We start from the raw sequence: 24,289 nt of genomic DNA on the forward strand, positions 1-24,289 counted from the left end.
GTTGGAAAGGAAAAATATAGTTCAAATGTAACACCATAACCACGGGCTGCCATCCTTGTTTCATGAGGGGGTATGCGTTCAGGTCAGGTTACTACAGTTACCATGCAAATTTCTGTTTTGACTGGTATTCCAATCGGCTCTTCGAGCACGGAAAAGCATGGAAACTTCATAGCTATATCGAAGTTCAGATGTCTGAATCTTCAGATGTCATAACACTTTACTTCTGTCTTTTGAACTATTTTAGTTTACACAAAGATATGCGCAAGGGTGTATTTTTACAACTCATGCTCAGCAGCGATGACAAAATTACGCGGAGCTCGTGACACTTCATATCATTTCTCAGTCACATTCAGTTTAGGCAATATGACCAGTTTCGATTCGGACAGGTGCTATTTTCACAGAATGTTCAATATGATTACAGACTCCTGGAAAATGCTTATCATTTTAATGTTGAGACAATGAAGTCATATTCGGACGGACTGGGATTTAAAGCTGTAGCTTTTCGCCTGCCCTTGGGGTCAAGCAGGTTCAGTAGGACGTGCATATCATTAGGTCAACGTCTATTGATCAATCAAAATATTTTATCACAATTTTGTTCCAAGGTTTGCGACACCATACCAGTCTCATCCAGTAAATTACAGCGCTGTACCATGTAGACAACCCGTATTTATTTATTCTCACGGGAAACTGACAAAACATACACATTTCTCCATGCGACATAATTTGACACAACTCTTTTACAAAGGTAAAACTGATATTTATTACGTAAATCTCTACGCTGGAAAACATAATTTAGAGACCATGATGACTGGAAGTTTGCATTTATGTGGGCCCTGGGTCAAGCAGGATCAGCAATTGTAGCAAATCATGAAAAGATCGTTAGTTTAGCTGTAAAATGCAACGGGAATGATGTCGCTAAATGGTTTCTTTGTGCACGTCGGAGCTGGTGCGGCCGAGCGCATTAAATTACAGTCAAATGCAAAGTGTCAACTCCCTTTCAGGCAGCGTAGGGTGCGCTGCACAGCTGGGGACAGTCTAAAGTGCGCCGTACCATACTTGTGCTGGTACAATAGACAGTGCTGGTACAATGTGTCATTAACACCAGCATTATGCGATGCACTATGCAAGGTTATACGCGGGCGTAGCTGTATATATGCAAAAGTGTGAAAGCTCATTAGATATGCAAATTATAAATTAGTTGATGGGAAAATGCGAAATGACTTTTAATATTGTTTCAACCTGGTATCATCAATGTATATAGCATGTTTTGCTAACTTTGATCAAGTAAATCCCAGTACTGGTATATATCCCTTAATTATAGAAGCTCATTAAATATGCAAATTATGAATTTGCTGAAATAAAATACTTTTGACTTTAAACAATGTTGTATCAAAGTATCTTCAATGTACATAGCAAGTCTCATCAAGCCACACAAACTTGTTCAAATATCCCAGATGAGGTTAAATATAAAAAAAAATACATAAGTTCGGGCACTTACCCTGTACCATCCCATATTTATACTAAAATGATTCTATCCAGAGAACACAAGATCAATCTAGAATTGCTTTGAACAATCTGGAATTTCTATTGATATGCTCATCACTGTTCTAAAAATATCTTCACTTGTTGTACTTATATGTATGACCTAATTAAACTCAAGATCCTGGAAGAGAATGACCATACATGCAGGTATGGAGCAGCACACATTGTCAGAATTAAGTTCAACAAAAGTGATATCATTCAGATTTGTAATTTGCACTGTTAATATCTTCACAGGTGCAAATAGTATCTTTAGAAGAGGAAACATCTGAATTTATTGGCAGGAATATATTTGATCATCCTTATCCAACTACAAAGATAATGTGGATACCTGATAGTGTAAGTATTTATGAATTTGTGTATTCTCTGAACAGACACTTTTTCACTCACATGTATTTCATACACAGTGTTGAATCTAGGTTCAGTGAGTTTGGGCCATTTTTACAGTAGCTCCCATTTGCCATTTTGTATCACTGATCCACCATGTTTATTAGCTCCGCTGTCAGCAACGCGGAGCTTATCAAATAGGTTGATTTTCCGTCGTAGTCTGTCGTCCGTTGTCCGTCAACAATTGCCTTCTCCTCTGAAATCGCAAGTCCAATTGCTTTGAAATTTTATATGCAGTTCACTTGGGGTGACCTCATTTAAGTTTATTCAAATCGTGGTGAAATTTGCATATTTGTAATTTTGGTGCATTTTTTGGTGTTTTCGGTAAAAAAGTCTTCTTCTCTGAAACCGCTTGTCCGATTGCTTTGAAATTTGATATGCAGTTTACTTAGGGTGACTTTAGTCAGATTTGTTCAAATCGTGGTGAAATTTGCATACTTGTATTTTTAAGGCAATTTTTGTCATTTTTGGTAAAAATATCTTTAAAAATCTTCTTCTTCAAAACTACCAATCAGATAGCTTTGATATTTGGTACATATGTCTCTAGGGAAGATGTATTTCAAATTTATTCAAATTGTGCAGAAATATGCAAATTTGCATTTTTAAGGCAATTTTTGCCATTTTTAGTCAAAAAATGTATTTCTCAAGAAGTACTGGTGTGATAGTTTTGAAATTTGGTATACAGGTTTCTATAGATGCACTAAGTAATATATATTGAATTTCTGATGAAATCCGTATTTTTGTTATTTTGGGGCAATTTTTGCCATTTTTGGTCAAAAAATTGTGTATTTCCAAAACTACTCATCTGATAGCTTTGCAAATTAATATACAGGTTCCCACAGATCACCTTAATAATATTTATTGAAATTATGATGAAATCTGCAATTTTGAATTTTTGGAACAATTTTTGCCATTTTTTTGTCAAAAAATGTATTTCTCTAAAAGTACTGGTCTGATAGCTTTGAAATTTTGTATTCTGGTTTTTTACAGATGAGCTAAGTAAAATATATTTAATTTCTCATGAAATCTGTAGTTTTGTTTTTTGGGGGCAATTTTTGCCATTTTTGGTCAAAAAATTGTGTATTTCCAAAACTACTCATCTGATAGCTTTGCAAATTAATATACAGGTTCCCACAGATCACCTTAATGATATTTATTGAAATTATGATGAAATCTGGAATTTTGAATTTTTGGGGCAATTTTTTCCATTTTTGGTCAATAAATGTGTTTCTCAAAAAGTACTGTTCTAATAGCTTTGAAATTTGGTATACAGGTTTCTATAGATGTTCACTAAATTTGATCTTTTGAAATTATGATGAAATCTGCAATTTTTATTTTGGGGGGCAATTGTTGCCATTTTTGGTCGGAAAATTTTGTTCTCAAAAAACTATTCATCAGATAGCTGTGGTTGACATGTTCTTAGGGATGATCCGCTGTGATATATTCAAAGTATGGTGAAATCTTCAATTGTGTATTTTTGCAGCTATTTTTGCCACTTTTTTCTGGCCACTGCATTAACCTATCAAAGATTTCCACCTCCTTCATCAACATGTGTCAAAAACAGTTATTCTCTATAAAACACAGCGGAGCTATATTGGCCGCTAGGTCGCTTGTTGTTGTTTGTACGACTAGTTTGAAAGTCATAGACTTTCTTAACGGTGAAATTCATATTGCTATTCAATATATTACACACTAAGTCACCTGTGCATTTAAGTACGTCCATTCTGGAGCAGAAACGTTTACAAACTTTCGATGGTGATAACTAGCTCCAGGCCGTGACATGTCTCCAGTTACGAAGTTTACCCGGTAAACATTGTAAATCAAAATCAACATAAACATTGAGCGGTGATCGTGAAGCGTTAAATAAATGTCGGCAAAATAAAACATCAAAAGGCAAGATTTGGAAAAGAGACAGAGAGAGAGAGAGAGAGAGAGGGGGTGGTTTATGCACTCGCGAACTGATCATGGTCTATAGGATGGATGGATGCAGTGTCGGTTTACATATTTGCGCTACACAGATATCGAAAATGTTTCCCGAAATTTGACTTATTTTATAACAAGAGTAGAACAAAACCAAAAGTGTTGAAGATACTCTTCAGATGCTTGATTCACAAGTTTGCTAAATTTATATTATGCTTACAGAAAATAGTCGCTGTAGTCTTCTGTTCAAAGAAATATGTTCTTCAACACCACGTTTCTTTTGATTGGTGATGTTACATTATATTATTTCTGTAAATAAGCTTATAGATTAATGCACCACGGTGTTAATTTCCGATTAATTCAACGATTTCAAACCGTAATTACTTTTTTAGTGGGAGGGCTTTCTGTAGATGAAATGATCGGAAATAGCAGAGTATCTTGGCAATGGCACGTCTACGCTATCGTTTAGCTGCAACAATTGTACAGTTGCAGCCCACGCCCAGGCCTGGTAGGCCTAATTCGGAACGTAATAATGCAGTCAGTTGCAGCGTCGTCGTGCTGTACCATTGTCATTACTGTTGAAGTACACCTGTTATTGCTACAAGCATCGCGAGCTTTATGAAACATTTCTCGGTGTACTGGTCTCGCCGTTATATTCAGTTACGTATAATCTGTTGTTTACATGTCAACACATTGGCCTGTTTACAACCTCCTGTGCACACTAATCGTGACCGTAATTTACAAAAACATAAACATTCGATCCTGCCTGTGAATGTCAAACTTTAGGTGAACGGTATTAACTTGGTCCCGGATATCAAGTCCCTGGCCTTTAAAGCTCGTAAGCTTGAAGTTTAACAAAAATGTATATTTCCAGCCTCGATCTTAACACATTTCCTTACCGTATCACTGTCGATCATTGAAATACTGTTCCTGTGTTATATACTTGGCAAGCTCAACTCTTGTCAGCATAGTGCATGTACAAGCTGAAATGGTTGTCTGATCGCAGGTATACATCAAAATGGGGACAGAGTCACACTGCGAATCATTGTTGAACCTTTAAAATTACATTCAGTCATTAGAAACCCTACTTGTTTCGGAACATGGAAGACATGGTCAATTGTGCGATATACTGTTTTAAAGCCAGAAAGATGATCAAAAAAGTTACAGTTTGAAAAATCGGTATTAAATCTTCAATGAAAGTATATCAGGCTACAACAAATTTGGGTAAAATCAAATTTTCCGTATTTCTTGACTAATGAGAACAGTAATAACAATAGAGAGAAGTTGAGACCGTAACTTTGCAGCCTACACACATGCAATACAATACTACAAGAGGATGCTTTTCCTTTGGTATGGTAGATTGTATTACTAATTACAATGAACTACATTGCATGGTGTTGTATAAGTGTGTATGATGAACAGGTGCAACAGATACACGTACTAATCATTTCCTACTTCAATGGACAGTGCATCAAATGTTCAAATGCACTTGACTATAAATACATGTAGCACATGCTTAGGTCCAAACAAGCTATTAAATATCATGCATACACTCACTCTGGTTTGCCACATGTAATTAAATGTGAGCAAAGTGTTGTTGACACTGCTTTTTAAAAATATGTAACCAAAGTTTTGAACTGCCAATGACAAACGTCAAAAGACCTTCTGTAGACACTAATTGTCCCGCATGGTTTAGGGGGAAACTTTTGTTAGTGTGATGACACCAAAAAATGCAACATTTTAGTCAATACTCAGAAATGTCAGGTGCAAAGTGAGCATACGTTTGCTGCACTGCACTTGGATTTGCACTTGGGTACTGTGTGCATGTTCCCAGGGCTGTTTGATTTTTAGAAACGCCTAATCTTTAGAGGTCACAAACTCAAATTCCTGCTACACAGAGATGACAACGTGTTTTGAGCACATTGAGATATTGAGTCCCTAGTGATGCAGGTCAAGTACCGTAAATATTGAGTCATGAATGCTATATTTGCGTCAAATCAACAGGATTTATGCGTAAACGTGACCTCTGATGTAGATCACAAAACCTGAAATCCAGTTTTGCTATTGATACTGGTACCAATGGCACCTGACTTTGATAGGTAAATATAGCATTACGGGAGTCAATGTAGACTTTCTCTTGATGAGTGCTTCCAAGGGGTCAACAGATTCATGTACCGGTATGTAAGTTTAATATATAAAGCAACTGTGTGTGCATTAGGATAATTACCATACTGAACTAGCCTTGTCATCATCAATAATCATGCTATCTTGTTTTGTATATTTTTAACAGAAAGGTGTCTTCCCTGACCTCGTTGCCACCAGTGGAGATTATTTGAGGGTTTGGAGAGTTGGAGGGACAGATACCCGATTGGAATGCCTCCTAAATAATGTAAGTCTATCTAATTGCAGCTTGACATCAGTTAATTAAATACATAGCATTCATGGTCTTGTGAAATATCAGAATACTGGAAGTTTGATCAAAATACAGCAAAATTAAGCTCTTTTAACCCTTCAATGGGAACTTGGGGAGCTTGTCAAAATCAAAAGGCCCGTCATTCTGCGTGACAATGCAAGGTACTGCAAAGCGAGGATACCAGATGTAGAATATTCATGATATGCACGAATATTCATGAATTGATATGAGTTGACACTCGACTATGCTAATTTGAATTTGGAGATCACTGATGTCTGCCCTACTGTGAGCAGTACAAAGCGAAATGAATCCGACGATCAAAACAGTTTCTCTTGCTAAATTAGTTCGGCCGAACACAAAAAATTAGGCCCAATTTTTATGTACTTTTACGTTTATTTCAAAACCAAATTAAACCAGACGATCGAACCAGTTTTCTTGCGAAATTAGTTTGGCCGAACACAAAAAATGAGGCCCGATTTTTGATGTACTTTTACATTAAATTCAAAGCCAAATAAATCCAACGATCGAAACAGTTTCTCTTACGAAATTAGTTCGGCCAAACACAAAAAATGAGGGCCAATTTTTGATGTATTTTCACGTTTATTTCATAGCCAAATGAATCCGACGATCAGGATGGCCGAAAACAAAAAATGAGGCCTGATTTTTTATGTACTTTTACGTTCATTTCAAAACCAAATAAACCCGACGATTGAAACAGTTTTCTTGCAAAATTAGTTTGGCCGAAAACAAAAAATGAGGCCGGATTTTTGATGTACTTTTATGTTAAATTCAAAGCCAAATAAATCCGGCGATCAAAACAGTTTCTCTTTCTTAGATTTTTGATATACTTTTACGTTAAATTCAAAGGCAAGTGAATACGACGATCGAAACAGTTTGTCTTCTGAAATTAGTACGAAATTAGTACAAAAACATAAAACGAGGTCTGATTTTTGATGTACTTTAGCATTTATTTCAAAGCCAAATAAACCCGACAATCGAAACAGTTTCTCTTGCGAAATTTGTTCGGCCGAACACAAAAAATGAGGCCCGATTTTTTATATACATTTACGTCAAAGTCAAAGGCAAGTGAATCCGGAGATCGGCCGAACACAAAAAATGAGGGCTGATTTTTGATGTACTTTTACGTTTATTTCATAGCCAAATGAAACTTGACATGTTCTGATTGATCGGTGAGATAAAATTGGACGTCCATTTGTCAGACCCTTGCAAAATTTGCCTGTTCATATGCAAATATCTGACGCGTTAAGGGAGGAGGTCATTTTCAAACAGGTGGTACCTCACGCGGAGTCCGCGGTGTCCCACTTATCCGTTTACCTCAATGATTACCGCACCTGAGGTGCCGTGAATATTCATGATGAACTCATTACCGTAGGCTGGAGTTGGGCCATTCACACCTTTATTTTAGTCCATTTTGCTCTAATGATCGAGGTATCTCCGCGACATTGAAACGTCCGCGGTAAGTCCGCAGGAATTAAAAAGCTGGGAGGGGTGACGGCTGTGCTGTAGTTTACGAAAATCATACTGATTTTTTTCCCTACTTTGCGCGATAGTTTGAGGACGTGCTTGTTATTTTTAGCCGTAGACGTTCAACACTCGTTGAAGGGTCTCAAATTTCAAAACAAAAGATCAAAGGTCAAAGTTTTGAAACTTGTAGCAATTTTACTGCAATCTCTACATTTTCTCCTACAAATTACTATCGTAACTGATCATATATTACCTACCACATTTCACGGAAATGCTCGAAAAAATGTTAAATAAAATCTTCAATAAAATATTAACTGGCAAAACAATGGATTGAAGCTCTGTATTCAAGATTTTACAGAGCAAGGTGGGTATGCTCCAGGTTTTAAACGTTGAGCAAACAGAAAAATGTGAGTGTTTTACAAAATAACCTTGAAATATTTTTCATTTTCTAATTGGAAATTAGTGGTTTTTTACGTTGTTTGCATTTGTAGTTTTCAAAGTATGATTGAGAAATTTAACATACCAGCTAGCGTGACTGCCTTGAAATTTATTGACGGATCTGGTCAAGAGCCATTCAAATAATTTACTGATTCTATGCATAAAATTTGACAAGCTCTGCAAAATACCGGAGTGGCAAACTGATCAAAATCATGATCGCTCATGCTGTAATATAGATATGCACGTCAATTTGTTTTGTGATACAATCCAATATGGCTGCCGTGCGGCCATTTTGTTACGATTTGTTCATGTACAGAGCCATAACTCAGGCATATCTCAACTAATTTTATTAGCTACTATAGACTATAGTCTATAGAAGCTATTGGGATGGGTATCCGTCCGGCGTCAGTCTGTATGTATGTATGTATGTATGTATGTATGTCCGTTTGTAAGGCGTCCGTCCACTCAAATATCTTGAGAACCGCAGTACTTACTGATTTGATATTTGTTGTGTAGATGAAAAATATGATTTTGAGAAACTACTTTTTAGCTACTATAGACTATAGTCTATAGAAGCTATTGGGATGGGTATCCGTCCGGCGTCCGTCGTCAGTCTGTATGTATGTATGTATGTATGTATGTATGTATGTCCGTTTGTGAGGCGTCCGTCCACTCAAATATCTTGAGAACCGCAGTACTTACTGATTTGATATTTGTTGTGTAGATGAAAAGTATGATTTTGAGAAACTATTTTTTTTAATTTTTTGATATTGTTGAAAGTAGGCAAATTAATGCCAAAAAAGGTGTTTTTGGTAAAAAATCTTCTTCATAACCGCTGGTCAGGCAGCTTTGTTATTTGGTGTACAGGTCCCTAGGGGTAACCCAACTTAGATTTGTTCAAATTGTGATGAAATATGCAAGTGTGTATTTTTAAGGAATTTTTTTGTCATTTTTGGTCAAAATTTGACTTACATTGTATGTAATTCTTGTACTGTATAAACCCTATCAATTCACCCAGAAAAAAAATAATATGATTTTAAATAATTGAATTAGGAAATCATCAACGCCAAAATAATTTTAGTGTAGAATTATCAGAAAGTTCAACTTTTTTTGACAGTTCATAGTGAAATGCTTACCATCTTGGAGGATTAAAACATGTAAAGGCAACTTTCCTGAATCCCAACTTTGACATATTTTGAACCGTCATTTATTGTGCCCTGTATGTTATCTAAAAGAAATTGCTCAAAATAGTCAATAGAGATAGAGATAGAGATAGAGAAAGTTCTAATTTCCATTTATGGTTGACTTGGTAAGGATAAAATAAAATTACTTTTTGAGGAAAAAAATAGAGTGTTCAATTAAAAGAGTGGTCAAAGTGATAGGGTTTTTATGGTAAAGTTGGGCTGTAAGATTCCTCATGTTCTATTTATAGCAATTATGCAATCTGTGTAATCAGTGCAATGAAAGTTACATGATTCCGTATAATGCTTTTGATGACCTTGAACTTCTTAAGTTTCAAACATTTGTCTCTTCAGTGTGCTTTCTCTGAGTATGTACAGTCTCAACTTATTCAACAGAACTCACTTACAATGTTAATCACAGATATCCACCTTCTTTATCAATACATGTGTCACAAAAGGTTATTCTCTACATAACAGTCAGGAAATACTTAATTTTGTATCCATGTCTATAGTAGCTTCAGGGACTTTGGCCCTATGTTTAGTACTTTGTGCCCTGTGGGCACAAGGTACTAATGTGATGGCGCGGCCCAATATGGCCAACATAGTGGGCCGTATGCTGTGGACGCATGTATCTCAGAAACGCTTCAGTAACTTTTTCTGAAATTTGGTATGGTGGTCACTTGGGCATGTATCTCAAACGGTCTTTTTTCTTTTTTTGATTGAATCATTTTAAAGTCACTTTTTTAGCTTTTTTCTGAAAACCACTATTTTCAATTTTTCCTCAAAACCACTGATTTGATTATTGTGATGTTTAGCATGGGTGTTCGTATAGTTGAAATGCCGTCAGAAATGTTCTAAATTTGGTGATACATGCCTTGCATTATTTTTAAACAATATTTTTATCCATTTTTATTTTATATTTACTTGATTTTGACTCACTTTCGCTAAAGCTACCGTCTGCGCATGCGCACAACTGTAGGACAAAATCTGAGTTGAAGAATCGAAACGGACGCCATCTTGTTTCTCGGTATGGGCACATTTTTTACGTTGTGAACGTTTCACTGTGTATTTCAATATGTTCTATAGTTATGAAGTTGACAGTGATGCACTTTTGCGGCTGTCGTGTATTTTTTGGTACGAAAGGCGCCTCTGATCGACTGAAGAATGATGGCCTCCGTTGGCGAGTGGCAGGCATATCAGTTCTACTGAGGAAGTAATCCACTGGCCCGTATAGGTCAGGGGCTCACTTAGGGGAGAACCACTTGATTTCTGGGGGTATGGAGGATTTTGAAGAAAAAAAATTGTCACCAGGTGAAATAAAAGAAAAAAATTAAGCCTGTAATGGCTTGAGAAAAAAAAATTCTCATAACAGACAGAAATAAAAAAGGAATTGTCACAATGCTGTTGAAATGAGCAAAATTTTGGAAACTTAATTCTCATGTATTCTTTGCTTGCATGCTGCCAAAGGCACGCAAATGTTTTTACCACAAGTAATTCTTATGTGTTTTTTTTCCAGCACTTATGATATAAGCATTCACTACTTTACACCTCAGTGCACTCGATGTTTTCCGTCCCCTTTCTGACCCAAGAAATCATATTTCAGGATTTCTGTTGCAATATCTCAATGGTATAGGCAATATCTAGATGGAACTATTTGACTTCTGTAAATTGTGAAAATTTAAAACACAAGATAGGAGTCAATAAACTAGTGTTAAAACCAATACATTATTCTCTCAATATAAATATGTTAGAAAGATTACAAGTTGACAATGAAAATTGAGGAACAACAAATATAATGAAATACAATGTGTGAGCCTTGTTTCTCTGACCACAAAAGATAACATCTCCCTTGAGAACTTAAAAGGAATTGACTGTTTTAACCCTTTTCCTGCCGAGCGCCCCTGTCCGTTATCCTGCCAAGTCGGTCAAAACCGGCCCCCTTTTCCGTGTCTACAGAAGATAGGCTCTCCTGCACGCTTTCCTGCCAGGCATTTGGCGGGAAAATACCGCATTTTCGGGGTACGATTACCGACCATATACGTGTTAGACTTCAAAAATTTTTGCATGCCCGTATAGAGGGGCAACCGCTGATGAGGTTGTGTCCAGAAAATGACGAGGTCACGGGCGTTGTTTGCCCCGGGGGACGTGCACTTTTATGCCCTTTTCTAGCTTACTTTCGCGGAAGTAAAGCTCGTTCGCCGGCACGCACGGCCACACCGGGGAAACGTCACCTCTCTCGTGGGTTAGTAGAAGACCCAGGGGTTAGTGCTATGGGTGCGGCAGCACCCTCAAACCTGTCCTGTTTCCCCTGGGTTGTGTCACTTGGCCACGTACTTTGAACGACTTGGAAGAGTCGCACATTGCAGTCTGCTTTGACGTAGTGTCAACGACATAGTTCCGCCATTGAAGGAAGGCGTGTACGTAGTTTGGCCAGTTCAGTGAACACTTAGCTCGTTAGTGTTACCGTTTCCTAACACGTTAGTTGTGCAGTTGTTACTAAGGTGCAGTTTTGTACCACCTTAGCTCTGGACAGTGCAACTGCTCTATGCACTAACCCCAACGACAGATGGTTGGTACAACGTCTACGTCGCACGAGCACAGCCTCCGTTGGGCTGTGCCCCTCCCACGTGATACAACGCACGTTCATCCATTACTATAGCGTCCTTACGGATCTGCCAAAAACGAAAGTGGGGGTAAAACAAAACAAACGAAAATATGCGATCCATAGATAGTATTTTATTCGGGAATAATTTACATTATGCCGACAATAAATCTCGGAGTCTGTCTCCGACTCCGAGTGCATGGTCCGTGTTTCAAAAATTACAATCGGGGTGGCAGATCCGTGTTTCAAAAATTATAATAGGGGGAATTGTACAAAATAATCCGTCTAAACAAAACAAAACAAAACGAAAATATGCGATCCATAGATAGTATTTTATTCGGGAATAATTTACATTATGCCGAATAATAAATCTCAGAGTCTATCTCGACGTCCGAGTGCATGGTCCGTGTTACAAAGATTACAATCGGGGGATTGTACAAAATAATCCGTGTTTCAATTTACAATCAGCGGGATCGTAAAGCACAAACAAACGGCACAACCGTGCTCAAAATGTGATCATGGTCCGTGTTCAGAATACAGTCAAGCCACTGTTAGGCGAAGCTGTCCCCTGTCCGTTATTTACGTCGGGTTCTCTTGCTGATGGGTGTCGTCGGGGCTGTGTGAGTAGAGGTCTGCACGCCAATGCTCCTCTTACCTCGTAGCATCATGCGATGATGAAAAGCCGCAAAACACTCGCCCTCGTGAAGATGAACCCCGCACAGACTACATCCTTTGGACGTCTCAGACAGTCGTCCGCTCGCAGTGGTCTTACCCTCTCTGCTACATACTTTACAGCATTTCTGCGCCCCTCCAAACGGCTGACAACGTGCATCGGCTGATTTTGTGGATTGATGTACGAGGCAAGAGAAACAGTGGCCTCGACCTCTCTCACACTGGGCTGCGATCGCCCACAATAACCGCCAATGAGTTGTTTCCGACACGCAGATGAAACATCTTATGGGTCAGCTTACTATCAGGGTGTACATGCTTGAAGCATATATATGCATTTACCAGGGCAACATCAATCAGGTAACACGCCAGATATGTCCACCATCTGTGGTTCTTGCGCCCAGTGTGAAAGTACTTGCGCTTCTGGTTGGCTCGGTCGACGCCTCCCATGTACCGGCGATAATTATACAGCGACAGAGGCACTTGTCGCCGCTCGTCTCCCTCCCCCACTGGCACGCACTCCAAGGGTGGATAGACCGTATTCAAGATCAGCACCTGAGCGTTACTATCCTGATAAGCAGTGATGTTAAGACGAGAGTCCGTTCTGGTCGTGGCTTTCATATCCCCAACAGACAGAGGAAGGCGCTTCCTCTTACCCGGCGGAATTAATTGAGGGGGCATGGTGCGACGATTACGGCGGTTGAAACTCCCGACCATGTAGATCCCGGTCTCCATCAGCTCTCTAGCAGTAACGACCGTGCTAAACAGGCTATCACAGAATAGGCTGTGATTATATCCACAGAATGGCTGGACCAGCTCCATCGTAATTCTTTTCACCACACCTCGCTCCTGCCGTCTCCCATCAGTCCGATCCCGATATTTCACACCTAGGTACGGTGCAAAGTTAGCTATGTATGCAGTGGTGGAGTCGCACAGCTGCCATATCTTGAAACCGTCTCGATCAGGCTTATGCGGTAATCTCTGCTTAAATTTAGAACGGCCCTTAAATCGCACCATGCCCTCGTCGATGGAGATCTCTCTACCCATCTTATAATTATTTACGCACCGGTCAACTATGGGCTCCATCCATGGATTGATTTTATACAGGGGATCCTCCTGACACCGACGTCGGCGGCGTGCCTCATCAGGATCACGACGTGGATCGTTCTCTGGGTCTGCCAGATGAAAGTATCGCATAAGCTGCTGAAAGCGACTGCGGGTAATCACAGTAGAAATACCCTGGTTTCTCAGAAAGGGATCGCTAGACCAATAATCCTCCACTGATGATTTACGGTCGATACCCATACAGACTAAGACGCCAATGAACGCCTGCACCTCTCGGTAGTCAGCGTTACGCCAGTATTTATCTATTTTCCTAGCGATATGTCGCTGGTGGAATTTGGCGTATTTATTAGTCTCGTCCTTGGCCAATCTGATCAGTGTAGCTGGAATAAACTTAAAAAGTAATCGAGCTCACGGGCGTGGCTGGGCAAGGTGAAAGTCGGTCCTCTCTCATGGTCAAAATCGGTCTCCTCAAATATATTAGCATCGTAGTCTCCGACATACGCCAGACAGGAGGTGTGTCGTCCTCCGCCAACACAGCAGCAACGTCATCATCGTCGTCAGAGCTTGCCTCACCTACGTACTGCCTGTCATAAAAGTTATCGTCCTCTGCCGCATCCTCGTCAACCTCCGAGTCGGACTCAGCGGTGATATCACCGTCGTCTGGGCGTCTGGGCCTGAACTCGCCCGTAGCGGCATCAAGGATCATATCTGGCTCAAAATCAGGTGGGCTATCCTGATAACGAACCCTCCGCACTATCTTTTTCGGCGGGGACATCGCAGCACACGAAACTATGGCAGGAGCGGGCTCGGCAGCCTCTGCTGATGACGAGGACTCAAGCTCTTTCGCACTGGGCACAGGAACCTCTCCTGACGCAGGATGAGGGCTCATAGTAGCAACAGGTGGTGTCTCTCCCGGAGCAGCCGGGGGAGAACCAATGGCATCAGCCGTCTCATTACTCACTGTCTCACTAGCAGCAGCAGACGTAGTCTGTGCAGGTGAAGTATCTCCCACAAGAGCAGATGTAGTCTCTGCAGGTGAAGTAGTCTCTCCCGGAGCAGCCGGGTGAGAACCACTGGCAACCGGTGACCCGTCATCATCCTCATCAGCAGAACGATCGGTCTTACGTTTACGCTTACCACTGGGTTTTTCAGCCGGAGATGGCTTCGCCTTACGGGAGCGTTTCTTGCCCGACTTCTTAGAACGTTTACTAGGGACATCACAACGATCGCTACCACTACCGCCCGGAGACTCTGCATCTTTGAGCTTCAGTCGTCTGCTCGCCTTCAGAAAACTTTTGCGGTCCGTCAAGCTCATGTCTGGAACAGTGTCGACAGACTAGCAGGTCCCTCCCTTTTAAAGCCACAGGGAAACAAAGCCCTGGACATGATTGGACGCAGGGGTGTTAATATATGCAAACCACCTGTTATTATAATGGACCTACGGCAATCAGTCCACCAACCGGCGCTGACATTCCTACCCGTCATGTAAATTGCCTGTCCGCACCATTTGATATGCTAATAATACTCATTTGCGATGCAAATCCCTCGAGCACTTAGCATAACATAGTCAATGTCATTAGCATCTCAACTTGACATTCCGTCCAGCTGGGTACGTGGCATGCGCACCTGCCACCCAAGGACGTTGCCCCAAGCCCATGTTTAGTACGGGTGGGAAACCCGTATCTTTAACCTCATGTCCCTTCTAAGTACGCCTGCGCAGGGCGTATTGTCATCCAAGTCGGTGACAAGCCAACCCGACAGATTGCCCATAAGCAGTAATGGACTGGCCGTCTCGTTCTTGTACGGCAACGAACAGTGCTTCAGCGGCTTGTTTAGGTCATAACCGTCGCCTGCCGAGCGGCTTACCCAACTAAGGCGGTCAAAGATGAAGGATGCCAAAATTGTCAACGGCTGTCTCGGCCTCGTCCGTTGGGCAAACATGGCTCCTTCAAATAACGTGGCCAGCACGTCTACGTCATCAGCGGTGATGACGACCGTCATTGACGCCCGAGTGCGTAAAACTCGGAATATACCGACAGGTACCTCTACCTGAGTCGGTCATACTACGGTATAAACCAAACACAGGTCTGCCAACTCCCGTTAGACTCGGCCGTTAGCCGAACTTCACAGGGACAACATAGGCGTAACAAGTCGGTGAACAACGGTTCACGCCACCTAACCGCAGCCGCCAAGTCGGTGACAATGGTATCAAATTTTGAGGCCATGTTCCTGAATGGCAAGGCTGAGGCGGTGTGTTTCGTTGCACGGCTTGAACGTCTAGAGCCAAGTGCAGCCGACAACGTCCGACATCTGAGTGGGTAGTCTTTTCGAGAAGGTAACAAGTCGGTTAAAAGCGGTGGTTACCCTTCACAAATGTCGCTCAAGTCCGTTCGGATCAGTTCCATGTCAGGGACTAATCAAGCCGAGTCCGTCAAATCCGTCCGCACTTCCCGTCAATCAGGACCAAGTCCGTGATTTTCGTCTCGCACCATTGGCAAAAAATTGCACCGCCAGCTGAGGCGGTCTTAGGCGGTTGCCTTCGAGAAAGCCGAGTCCGTCAAATCCGCCGCACCTCCCGTCAATCAGGACCAAGTCCGTGATTTTCGTCTCGCACCATTGGCAAAAAATTGCACCGCCAGCTGAGGCGGTCTTAGGCGGTTGCCTTACAGATTAGCGTTGCCGAGACGGTCAATTTCGGCCGCAATCTATGTAGTGCCTCAGAGCCAAGTTACCCCAAACTCCGCTAGAATACATCAACGTGCTAACCTGCCAAGTACGCTACTCGTCCCCAAAAAAAAAACCAGTCCCCCACCGGGGTGGGGGACTGGCTGGGTAGCTTCCGCACCTTTCCCTGTCCTTGGACTCTCTGTGAACCCATTTCGAGAGCAAACGCCGTTCCTCGCCCAAAACCTGTCCTCGAACGACCCCTAGCGCGAGCAAGGGTTTGCTACACGTAGTTCCGTCGACTAGGCAGGAAAGGGGGTACCAAAAAGTAGCCCGATTTCCACCGCCTTGGCAGGATAACGGCCGTGGGTGCTCAGATTCTAGCTACACCGAATTTCAAGCGGATTTTCACCGACTTGGCAGGAAAAGGGTTAAAGAAAAGCTTGTATAGTACTGATCACAGTTGATTTGCCAAAAAAGTGTACTATAATTTAAAGTTGTATATATACTAGACTTTCCATTTTGTTTGTCATTTGTTGGAATGTAAAATGAATAAATAAAAACATCCTGTGATATGTGAAACACTGGCTTAAATTTGAAAAATTGCACTGCTACTCCATTTGAAAAAAAAAATTGATGCAGGTCTGCCTGTAGAAATAAAAAAATGCTGTCTCTCTTACAAAAAGAAAGTTCCCATACCCACTTCCAGCATACCCCCCGAGATCAAATGGGTCTCCCCTTAATATGCGCATGCGCATATAACAAGTTAGCGTTGTTTTTCAAGGACTTTGAAAAATCAAACCGACGCCATCTTGTTTCTCGGTCAGGTGCGAATTTTGACGTTTTACAGTTTTTAGCGTGTATTTGATGATGTTTTGTAAATATGACGTTCACAGTGATGGTACTTTTGTTGCTGTCATGTATTTTTTGGCACGAAACGCTCCGATAGACTGAAGAATGATGGCCTCCGTACTCAGTACTCCCCAGTACCGGCGAATCCATTGCTTTAGCGAGGCAATCCCACCGGCGGCCCGTACTATAGCTGGGTGAGAGCGAGGGAATGCTCTGTCCTTCTACCTCCGGCCTCCATGTCATAACAAACTAGCGTCGTTTTATGTTGATGTACTGTCCTTTCGACACAGCGATAACTTTTAGTTTTCTGTTACTTATTTTGGGTAATTTCGACAGTTGTGCATTCATTTTGACATCATTTTTGACTTCGATCGCTAAAGTGTGTGCTTATGTTGACCGATTTACTAAGGAAGTACGCGCACTTCAGAATCACAGCATAATCCGACATGGTAATTTTGCATGATCATCAGATCATACATGATCCGAGATTGCACTTTAGCAAGGACACGATAACTAATGTTGTTTGTTTCACTGTCGTTTAATACCTATATTTTCCACTAAAAGACCATTAGAATTTCCTCCTGGCTACTTTGAAATCGTGCACTGGCATGCATGTAGTTGTCAACATCACTATGCTTGAATGTACAGTAGACCCTCATACTATGAATATATCGACTGTCACTGCATGTGTGCAAGTGGGAACTGGGCAATTGGACCCCACACCGATTGGACCCAAGTCAATTGGACCCAATGGTAGAGATAGAGATTATTTAATCATTTCACATTTTGTTGGTCAGCTAATGTCCGGTATCCCTGATCGGCATTAAAAACACTGTGACTAAGACTTATATTGCATAGTTTGTTATTCCAGTCTCAGGTCTTTATATAATTGTGCAACGAAATTCACTTCGACAGCACTTGTACTCGGAGACGGCAACCCAGCCCGCCCGCAGCGCTAAACGGTGAAGTACAGTAATATGTACGGTACATTTGCGTGGCGAGCTTTGGGAGCCAAGGCCGGTTCACTGTCGTGAATTGCTCGCGAACTCCAAACATAAAACCATGTATGCTAAATCAAAGCGATGCTCGAATAGATTGTATGACTATGAGTTCATGATTTGGTAAAACTTTGCGATCAATCACGGGGTCCAATTGACTTGGGTCCAATCGGCATAGGGTCCACAGTACTAGAGATTTCCCATAATGCATCATGATTTGTACCAACGTAGATTCCCCTGTGAAGTCTACCATGTCTCCCATGTATAGACAAATTCCTGGACTAGTTGTAAAAATTCTGAAAACGTACTTTTAAGGACACCTTTTTTCTCAATTCCCATTTTAAAGGATTAAGAAAATTGTGCTTGATTGAGAGAGGAGATAGCATTTTTGTAAAATTTTCCGCCGATTGTGTCCTCAGCCATACAGAATAAAGTGATGGAAAGTAGGGAGACCAGTTGCACCTGTTTCCTGAAACAAAAGGATATTGATTTTTTGCAAATAGAAAAGACAAAAGAAATTACATGCTTTTTTCAGAGAATGACCCCTTCAGTTGGTCATAACTTGCTTCCCAAAACTGTGACATTTGTAGTACCTGCAGAATGTGACTTTTATGGTTAATTGACGGTTTCTTTGAAATTTATACTACAATATTTCAACGTACTTTTAATAAATATAATTAATCAATTATCGTGAGACTTCACATTATTGCTTTTATACAGAACTGAAAAAGTTATAAGAAAACTAATGTCGTTGGTACAAATCAAACAGCATTGTGGGTAATTTACTGTACTGTGGGGTCCAATTGACTAGAAACCGTGCAAGTCACTCCATATCATATCAAAAAATGTAGTATTGCGACGTTTGAGCTGCCAGAAGCCAGAATTTACTGTTTACGAGAAAGTTATCTTACATGTAAAACTCAGTTCTACTGTGAACAAAATGCAAGCTATGTTGTATAACTATCGTGGATAGCATAATGTTTTGTACCTATCACCGTGTCAGAAAATCAGAAGGAAACAACCAGTCAGACAAACTGTGGTCAGGATGATACTGTCCAATTTCAATATTTGTCTCTCGGCACACACCAGATACTCATGACTGTAAAACAACATTTCCATATAATTGTATATTCAGTTTTTATTAGCTACTATAGACTATAGTCTATAGAAGCTATTGGGATGGGTATCCTTCCGGCGTCCGGCGTCAGTCTGTATGTATGTATGTATGTATGTATGTATGTATGTATGTATGTATGTCCGTTTGTGAGGCGTCCGTCCAATCAAATATCTTTAGAACTGCAGTACTTACTGATTTGATATTTGTTGTGTAGATGAAAAATATGATTTTGAGAAACTATTTTTTTAATTTTTTGATATTGTTGAAAATAGGCAAATTAATGCCAAAAAAGGCGTTTTTGGTTAAAAATCTTCTTCTTCATAACCGCTGGTCAGACAGCTTTGTTATTTGGTATACAGGTCCCTAGGGATAACCCAACTTAGATTTGTTCAAATTGTGATGAAATATGCAAATGTGTATTTTTAAGGAATTTTTTTGTCATTTTTGGTCAAAATTTGACTTACATTGTATGTAATTCTTGTACTGTATAAACCCTATCAATTCACCCAGAAAAAAATAATTTAATAAGATTTTAAATAATTGAATTAATTAGGAAATCATCAAAGCCAAAATAATTTTATTGTGGAATTATTAGAAAGTTCAACTTTTTTTGACAGTTCATAGTGTAATGCTTACCATCTTGGAGGATTAAAACATGTAAAGGCAACTTTCCTGAATCCCAACTTTGATATTCTGAACCACCATTTATGTTATCTAAAAGAAATTGCTCATAATAGTTTGTCATGATAGGGTGGTCAAATAAATAGAGATAGAGAAAGTTCTAATTTCCATTTATGGTTGACTTGGTAAGGATAAAATAAGATTACCTTTTGAGGAAAAAATTAGAGTGGTCAATGAAAAGAGTGGTCAAAATGATAGGGTTTTTATGGTAAAGCTGGGCTGTAAGATTCCTCATGTGCTATTTATAGCAATTATGCAATCTGTGTAAACAGTGCAATGAAAGTGTTACATGATTCCTTACAATGCTTTTGATGACCTTGAACTTCTTAAGTTTCAAAAATTTGTCTCTTCAGTATGCTTTCTCTGAGTACGTACAGTCTCAACTTATTCAACAGAACTTATAATGTTAATTTGAAAGTTAAAATGTGCTTGGTTAATAGGATGAAAATAACCAGCTTAAGATTCTTTATAACCTGACAGATATGCTTTATTTTTATGACGTAAAGCTTGATTTAAGCAAGTCTTCTTTACTTTAAATAGAATGTAATTAACTCTTGTTTATTAGCTACTATAGACTAATATAGTATGTACCATATGTACATACATGTATGTATGTATGTATGTATGTATGTATGTATGTATGTATGTATGTCCGTTTGTGAGGCGTCCGTCCACTCAAATATCTTGAGAACTGCAGTACTTACTGATTTGATATTTGTTGTGTTGATAAAATATATGGTTTTGAGAAACTCTTTTTATTAATTTTTTGATATTGTTGAAAATATGCACATTAGCACCAAAAAAGGCGTTTTTGGTAAAAAATCTTCTTCTTCATAACCACTGGTCAGACAGCTTTGTTATTTGGTATACAGGTCCCTAGGGATAACCCAACTTAGATTTGTTCAAATTGTGATGAAATATGCAAATGTGTATTTTTACAGAATTTTTTTTTCCATTTTTGGTCAGGCCATCCTGAAATGAGCTATCAAAGATATCCACCTTCTTCATCAATACATGTGTCACAAAAGGTTATTCTCTACATAACACAGCAGAGCTGTGTCGACTGTTGAGTCGCTTGTTTTTCAAAACCACTGGTCAGACAGCTTTAATATTTGATTTACATGTCCCTAGGATGACCTTAGTGAGATAATTTCATACAGTCAGGAAATACTTAAATTTGTATCCATGTCTATAGTAGCTTCAGGGACTTTGGCCCTATGTTTTGATATTGTTGAAAATAGGCAAATTAATGCCAAAAAAGGTGTTTTTGGTAAAAAATCTTCTTCTTCATAACCGCTGGTCAGACAGCTTTGTTATTTGGTATACAGGTCCCTAGGGATAACCCAACTTAGATTTGTTCAAATTGTGATGAAATATGCAAATGTGTATTTTTAAGGAATTTTTTTGTCATTTTTGGTCAAAGTTTGACTACGTTGTATGTAATTCTTGTACTGTATAAACCCTATCAATTCACCCAGAAAAAAAATAATTAATATGATTTTAAATAATTGAATTAATTAGGAAATCATCAAAGCCAAATTAATTTTAGTGTGGAATTATCAGAAAGTTCAACTTTTTTTGACAGTTCATAGTGAAATGCTTACCATCTTGGAGGATTAAAACATGTAAAGGCAACTTTCCTGTATCCCAACTTTGATATGTTCTGAACCGTCATTTATTGTGCTCTGTATGTTATCGAAAAGAAATTGCTCATAATAGTTTGTCATGATAGGATGGTCAAATAAATAGAGATAGAGAAAGTTCTAATTTCCATTTATGGTTGACTTGGTAAGGATAAAATAGAATTACTTTTTGGGGAAAAAATAGAGTGGTCAATTAAAAGAGTGGTCAAAGTGATAGGGTTTTTATGGTAAAGCTGGGCTGTAAGATTCCTCATGTGCTATTTATAGCAATTATGCAATCTGTGTAAACAGTGCAATGAAAGTGTTACATGATTCCTTATAATGCTTTTGATGACCTTGAACTTCTCAAGTTTCAAACATTTGTCTCTTCAGTGTGTTTTCTATGAGTATGTACAGTCTCAACTTATTCAACAGAACTTACTTACGATGTTAATTTGAAAGTTAAAATGTGCTTGGTTAATAGGATGAAAATACTGATATTAAAAGATAAGATAACCAGCTCAAGATTCTTTATAACCTGACAGATATGCTGTTTTTTAGCTCCGCTGTCAGCGACGCGGAGCTCATTAAATAGGTTGATTTTCCGTCGTCGTCCGTCGTTGTCGTCGTCCGTCAACAATTGCCTTCTCCTCTGAAACCGCAAGTCCAATTGCTTTGAAATTTTATGTGCAGTTCACTTGGGGTGACCTCACTTGAGTTTGTTCAAATCGTGGTGAAATTTGCATATTTGTATTTTTGGGGCATTTTTTGGTGTTTTTGGTAAAAAAATCTTCTTCTCTGAAACCGCTTGTCCAATTGCTTTGAAATTTGATATGCAGTTGACTTACGATGACTTCAGTCAGATTTGTTCAAATCGTGGTGAAATTTGCATATTTGTATTTTTAAGGCAATTTTTGTCATTTTTGGTAAAAAGATCTATAAAAATCTTCTTCTTCAAAACTACCAGTCAGATAGCTTTGATATTTGGTACATATGTCCCTAGGGATGATCTTTTTCAGATTTGTTCCAATTGTGGAGAAATATGCAAATTTGCATTTTTAAGGCAATTTTTGCCATTTTTAGTCAAAAAATGTATTTCTCAAAAAGTACTGGTCTGATAGTTTTGAAATTTGGTATACAGGTTTCTATAGATGCACTAAGTAATATATATTGAAATTATGATGAAATCCGTAATTTTGTATTTTTGGGGCAATTTTTGCCATTTTTGGTCAAAAATGTGTATTTCCAAAACTACTCATCTGATAGCTTTGCAAATTAATATACAGGTTCCCACAGATCACCTTAATAATATTTATTGAAATTATGATGAAATCTGGAATTTTGAATTTTTGGGGCAATTTTTGCCATTTTTGGTCAAAAAATGTGTATTTCCAAAACTTGTCATCTGATAGCATTGCAATTCGGTATACAGGTTCCTACAGATCACCTTATTAATATTTATTGAAATTATGATGAAATCTGCAATTTTGTAATTTTGGGGCAATTTTTGCCATTTTTGGTCAAAAAATGTGTATTTCCAAAACTACTCATCTGATAGCTTTAAAATTTGGTATACAGGTTTCTATAGATGAACTTAAAAGTATTTATTGAAATTATGATGAAATCTGCAATTTTGAATTTTTGGGGCAATTTTTTTCCATTTTTGGTCAAAAAATGTGTTTCTCAAAAAGTACTGGTCTAACAGCTTTGAAATATGGTATACAGGTTTCTATAGATGAACCAAATTTAATCTTTTGAAATTATGATGAAATCTGCAATTTTTGTTTTTGGGAGCAATTGTTGCCATTTTTGGTCAAAAAATTTTACTCTCTAAAAACCACTCATCAGATAGCTTTGGTTGACATCTTCTTAGGGATGATCTGATGTGATATATTCAAAGTATGATGAAATCTTCAATTGTGTATTTTTGCAGCTATTTTACCCACTTTTTTCTGGCCACTGCATTGAGCTATCAAAGATTTCCACCTTCTTCATCAACTTGTATAAAAAATAGTTATTCTCTACATAAACACAGCGGAGCTATATCGGCCGCTAGGTCGCTTGTTTATGATGTAAATCTTGATTGAAGAAAGGCTTGTTTACTTTAATTCTTTAATTAGAATGTAATTAACTCTCGTTTATTAGCTACTAACCCTATAGACTAATATAGTCTATAGAAGCTATTGGGATGGGTATCCGTCCAGCGTCCACCATCAGTCTGTATGTAATGTATGTATGTCCGTTTGTGAGGCGTCCGTCCACTCAAATATCTTGAGAGCTGCAGTACTTACTGATTTGATATTTCTTGGGTGGATAAAATATGATTTTGAGAAACTATTTTTATTAATTTTTTGATATTGTTGAAAATATGCAAATTAGCGCCAAAAAAGGCGTTTTTGGTAAAAAATCTTCTTCTTCATAACCACTGGTCAGACAGCTTTGTTATTTGGTATACAGGTCCCTAGGGATAACCCAACTTTGATTTGTTAAAATAGTGATGAAATATGCAAATGTGTATTTTTAAGGAATTTTTTTTCCATTTTTGGTCAGGCCATCCTGAAATGAGCTATTAAAGATATCCACCTTCTTCATCAATACATGTGTCACAAAAGGTTATTCTCTACATAACACAGCAGAGCTCTGTCAACTGTTGAGT

The 24,289-nt window shown here is 39.0% G+C and overlaps 1 protein-coding gene across 1 annotated transcript in view; it reads left to right on the forward strand.

Moving 5' to 3' along the window:
• Window positions 1–24,289, forward strand: part of LOC139141352 (DDB1- and CUL4-associated factor 7) — a 77,190-nt gene that overhangs the window by 8,037 nt on the left and 44,864 nt on the right. The window contains exons 2-3 of the mRNA XM_070710986.1: window positions 1,777–1,878; window positions 6,137–6,235. Of these exons, the coding sequence (XP_070567087.1) occupies window positions 1,777–1,878; window positions 6,137–6,235 (201 nt within the window). The remainder of the gene's footprint in view (window positions 1–1,776; window positions 1,879–6,136; window positions 6,236–24,289) is intronic.

This window comes from Ptychodera flava, chromosome 9, assembly GCF_041260155.1.
Source record: "Ptychodera flava strain L36383 chromosome 9, AS_Pfla_20210202, whole genome shotgun sequence".
Classification (NCBI taxonomy): Eukaryota; Metazoa; Hemichordata; class Enteropneusta; family Ptychoderidae; genus Ptychodera; species Ptychodera flava.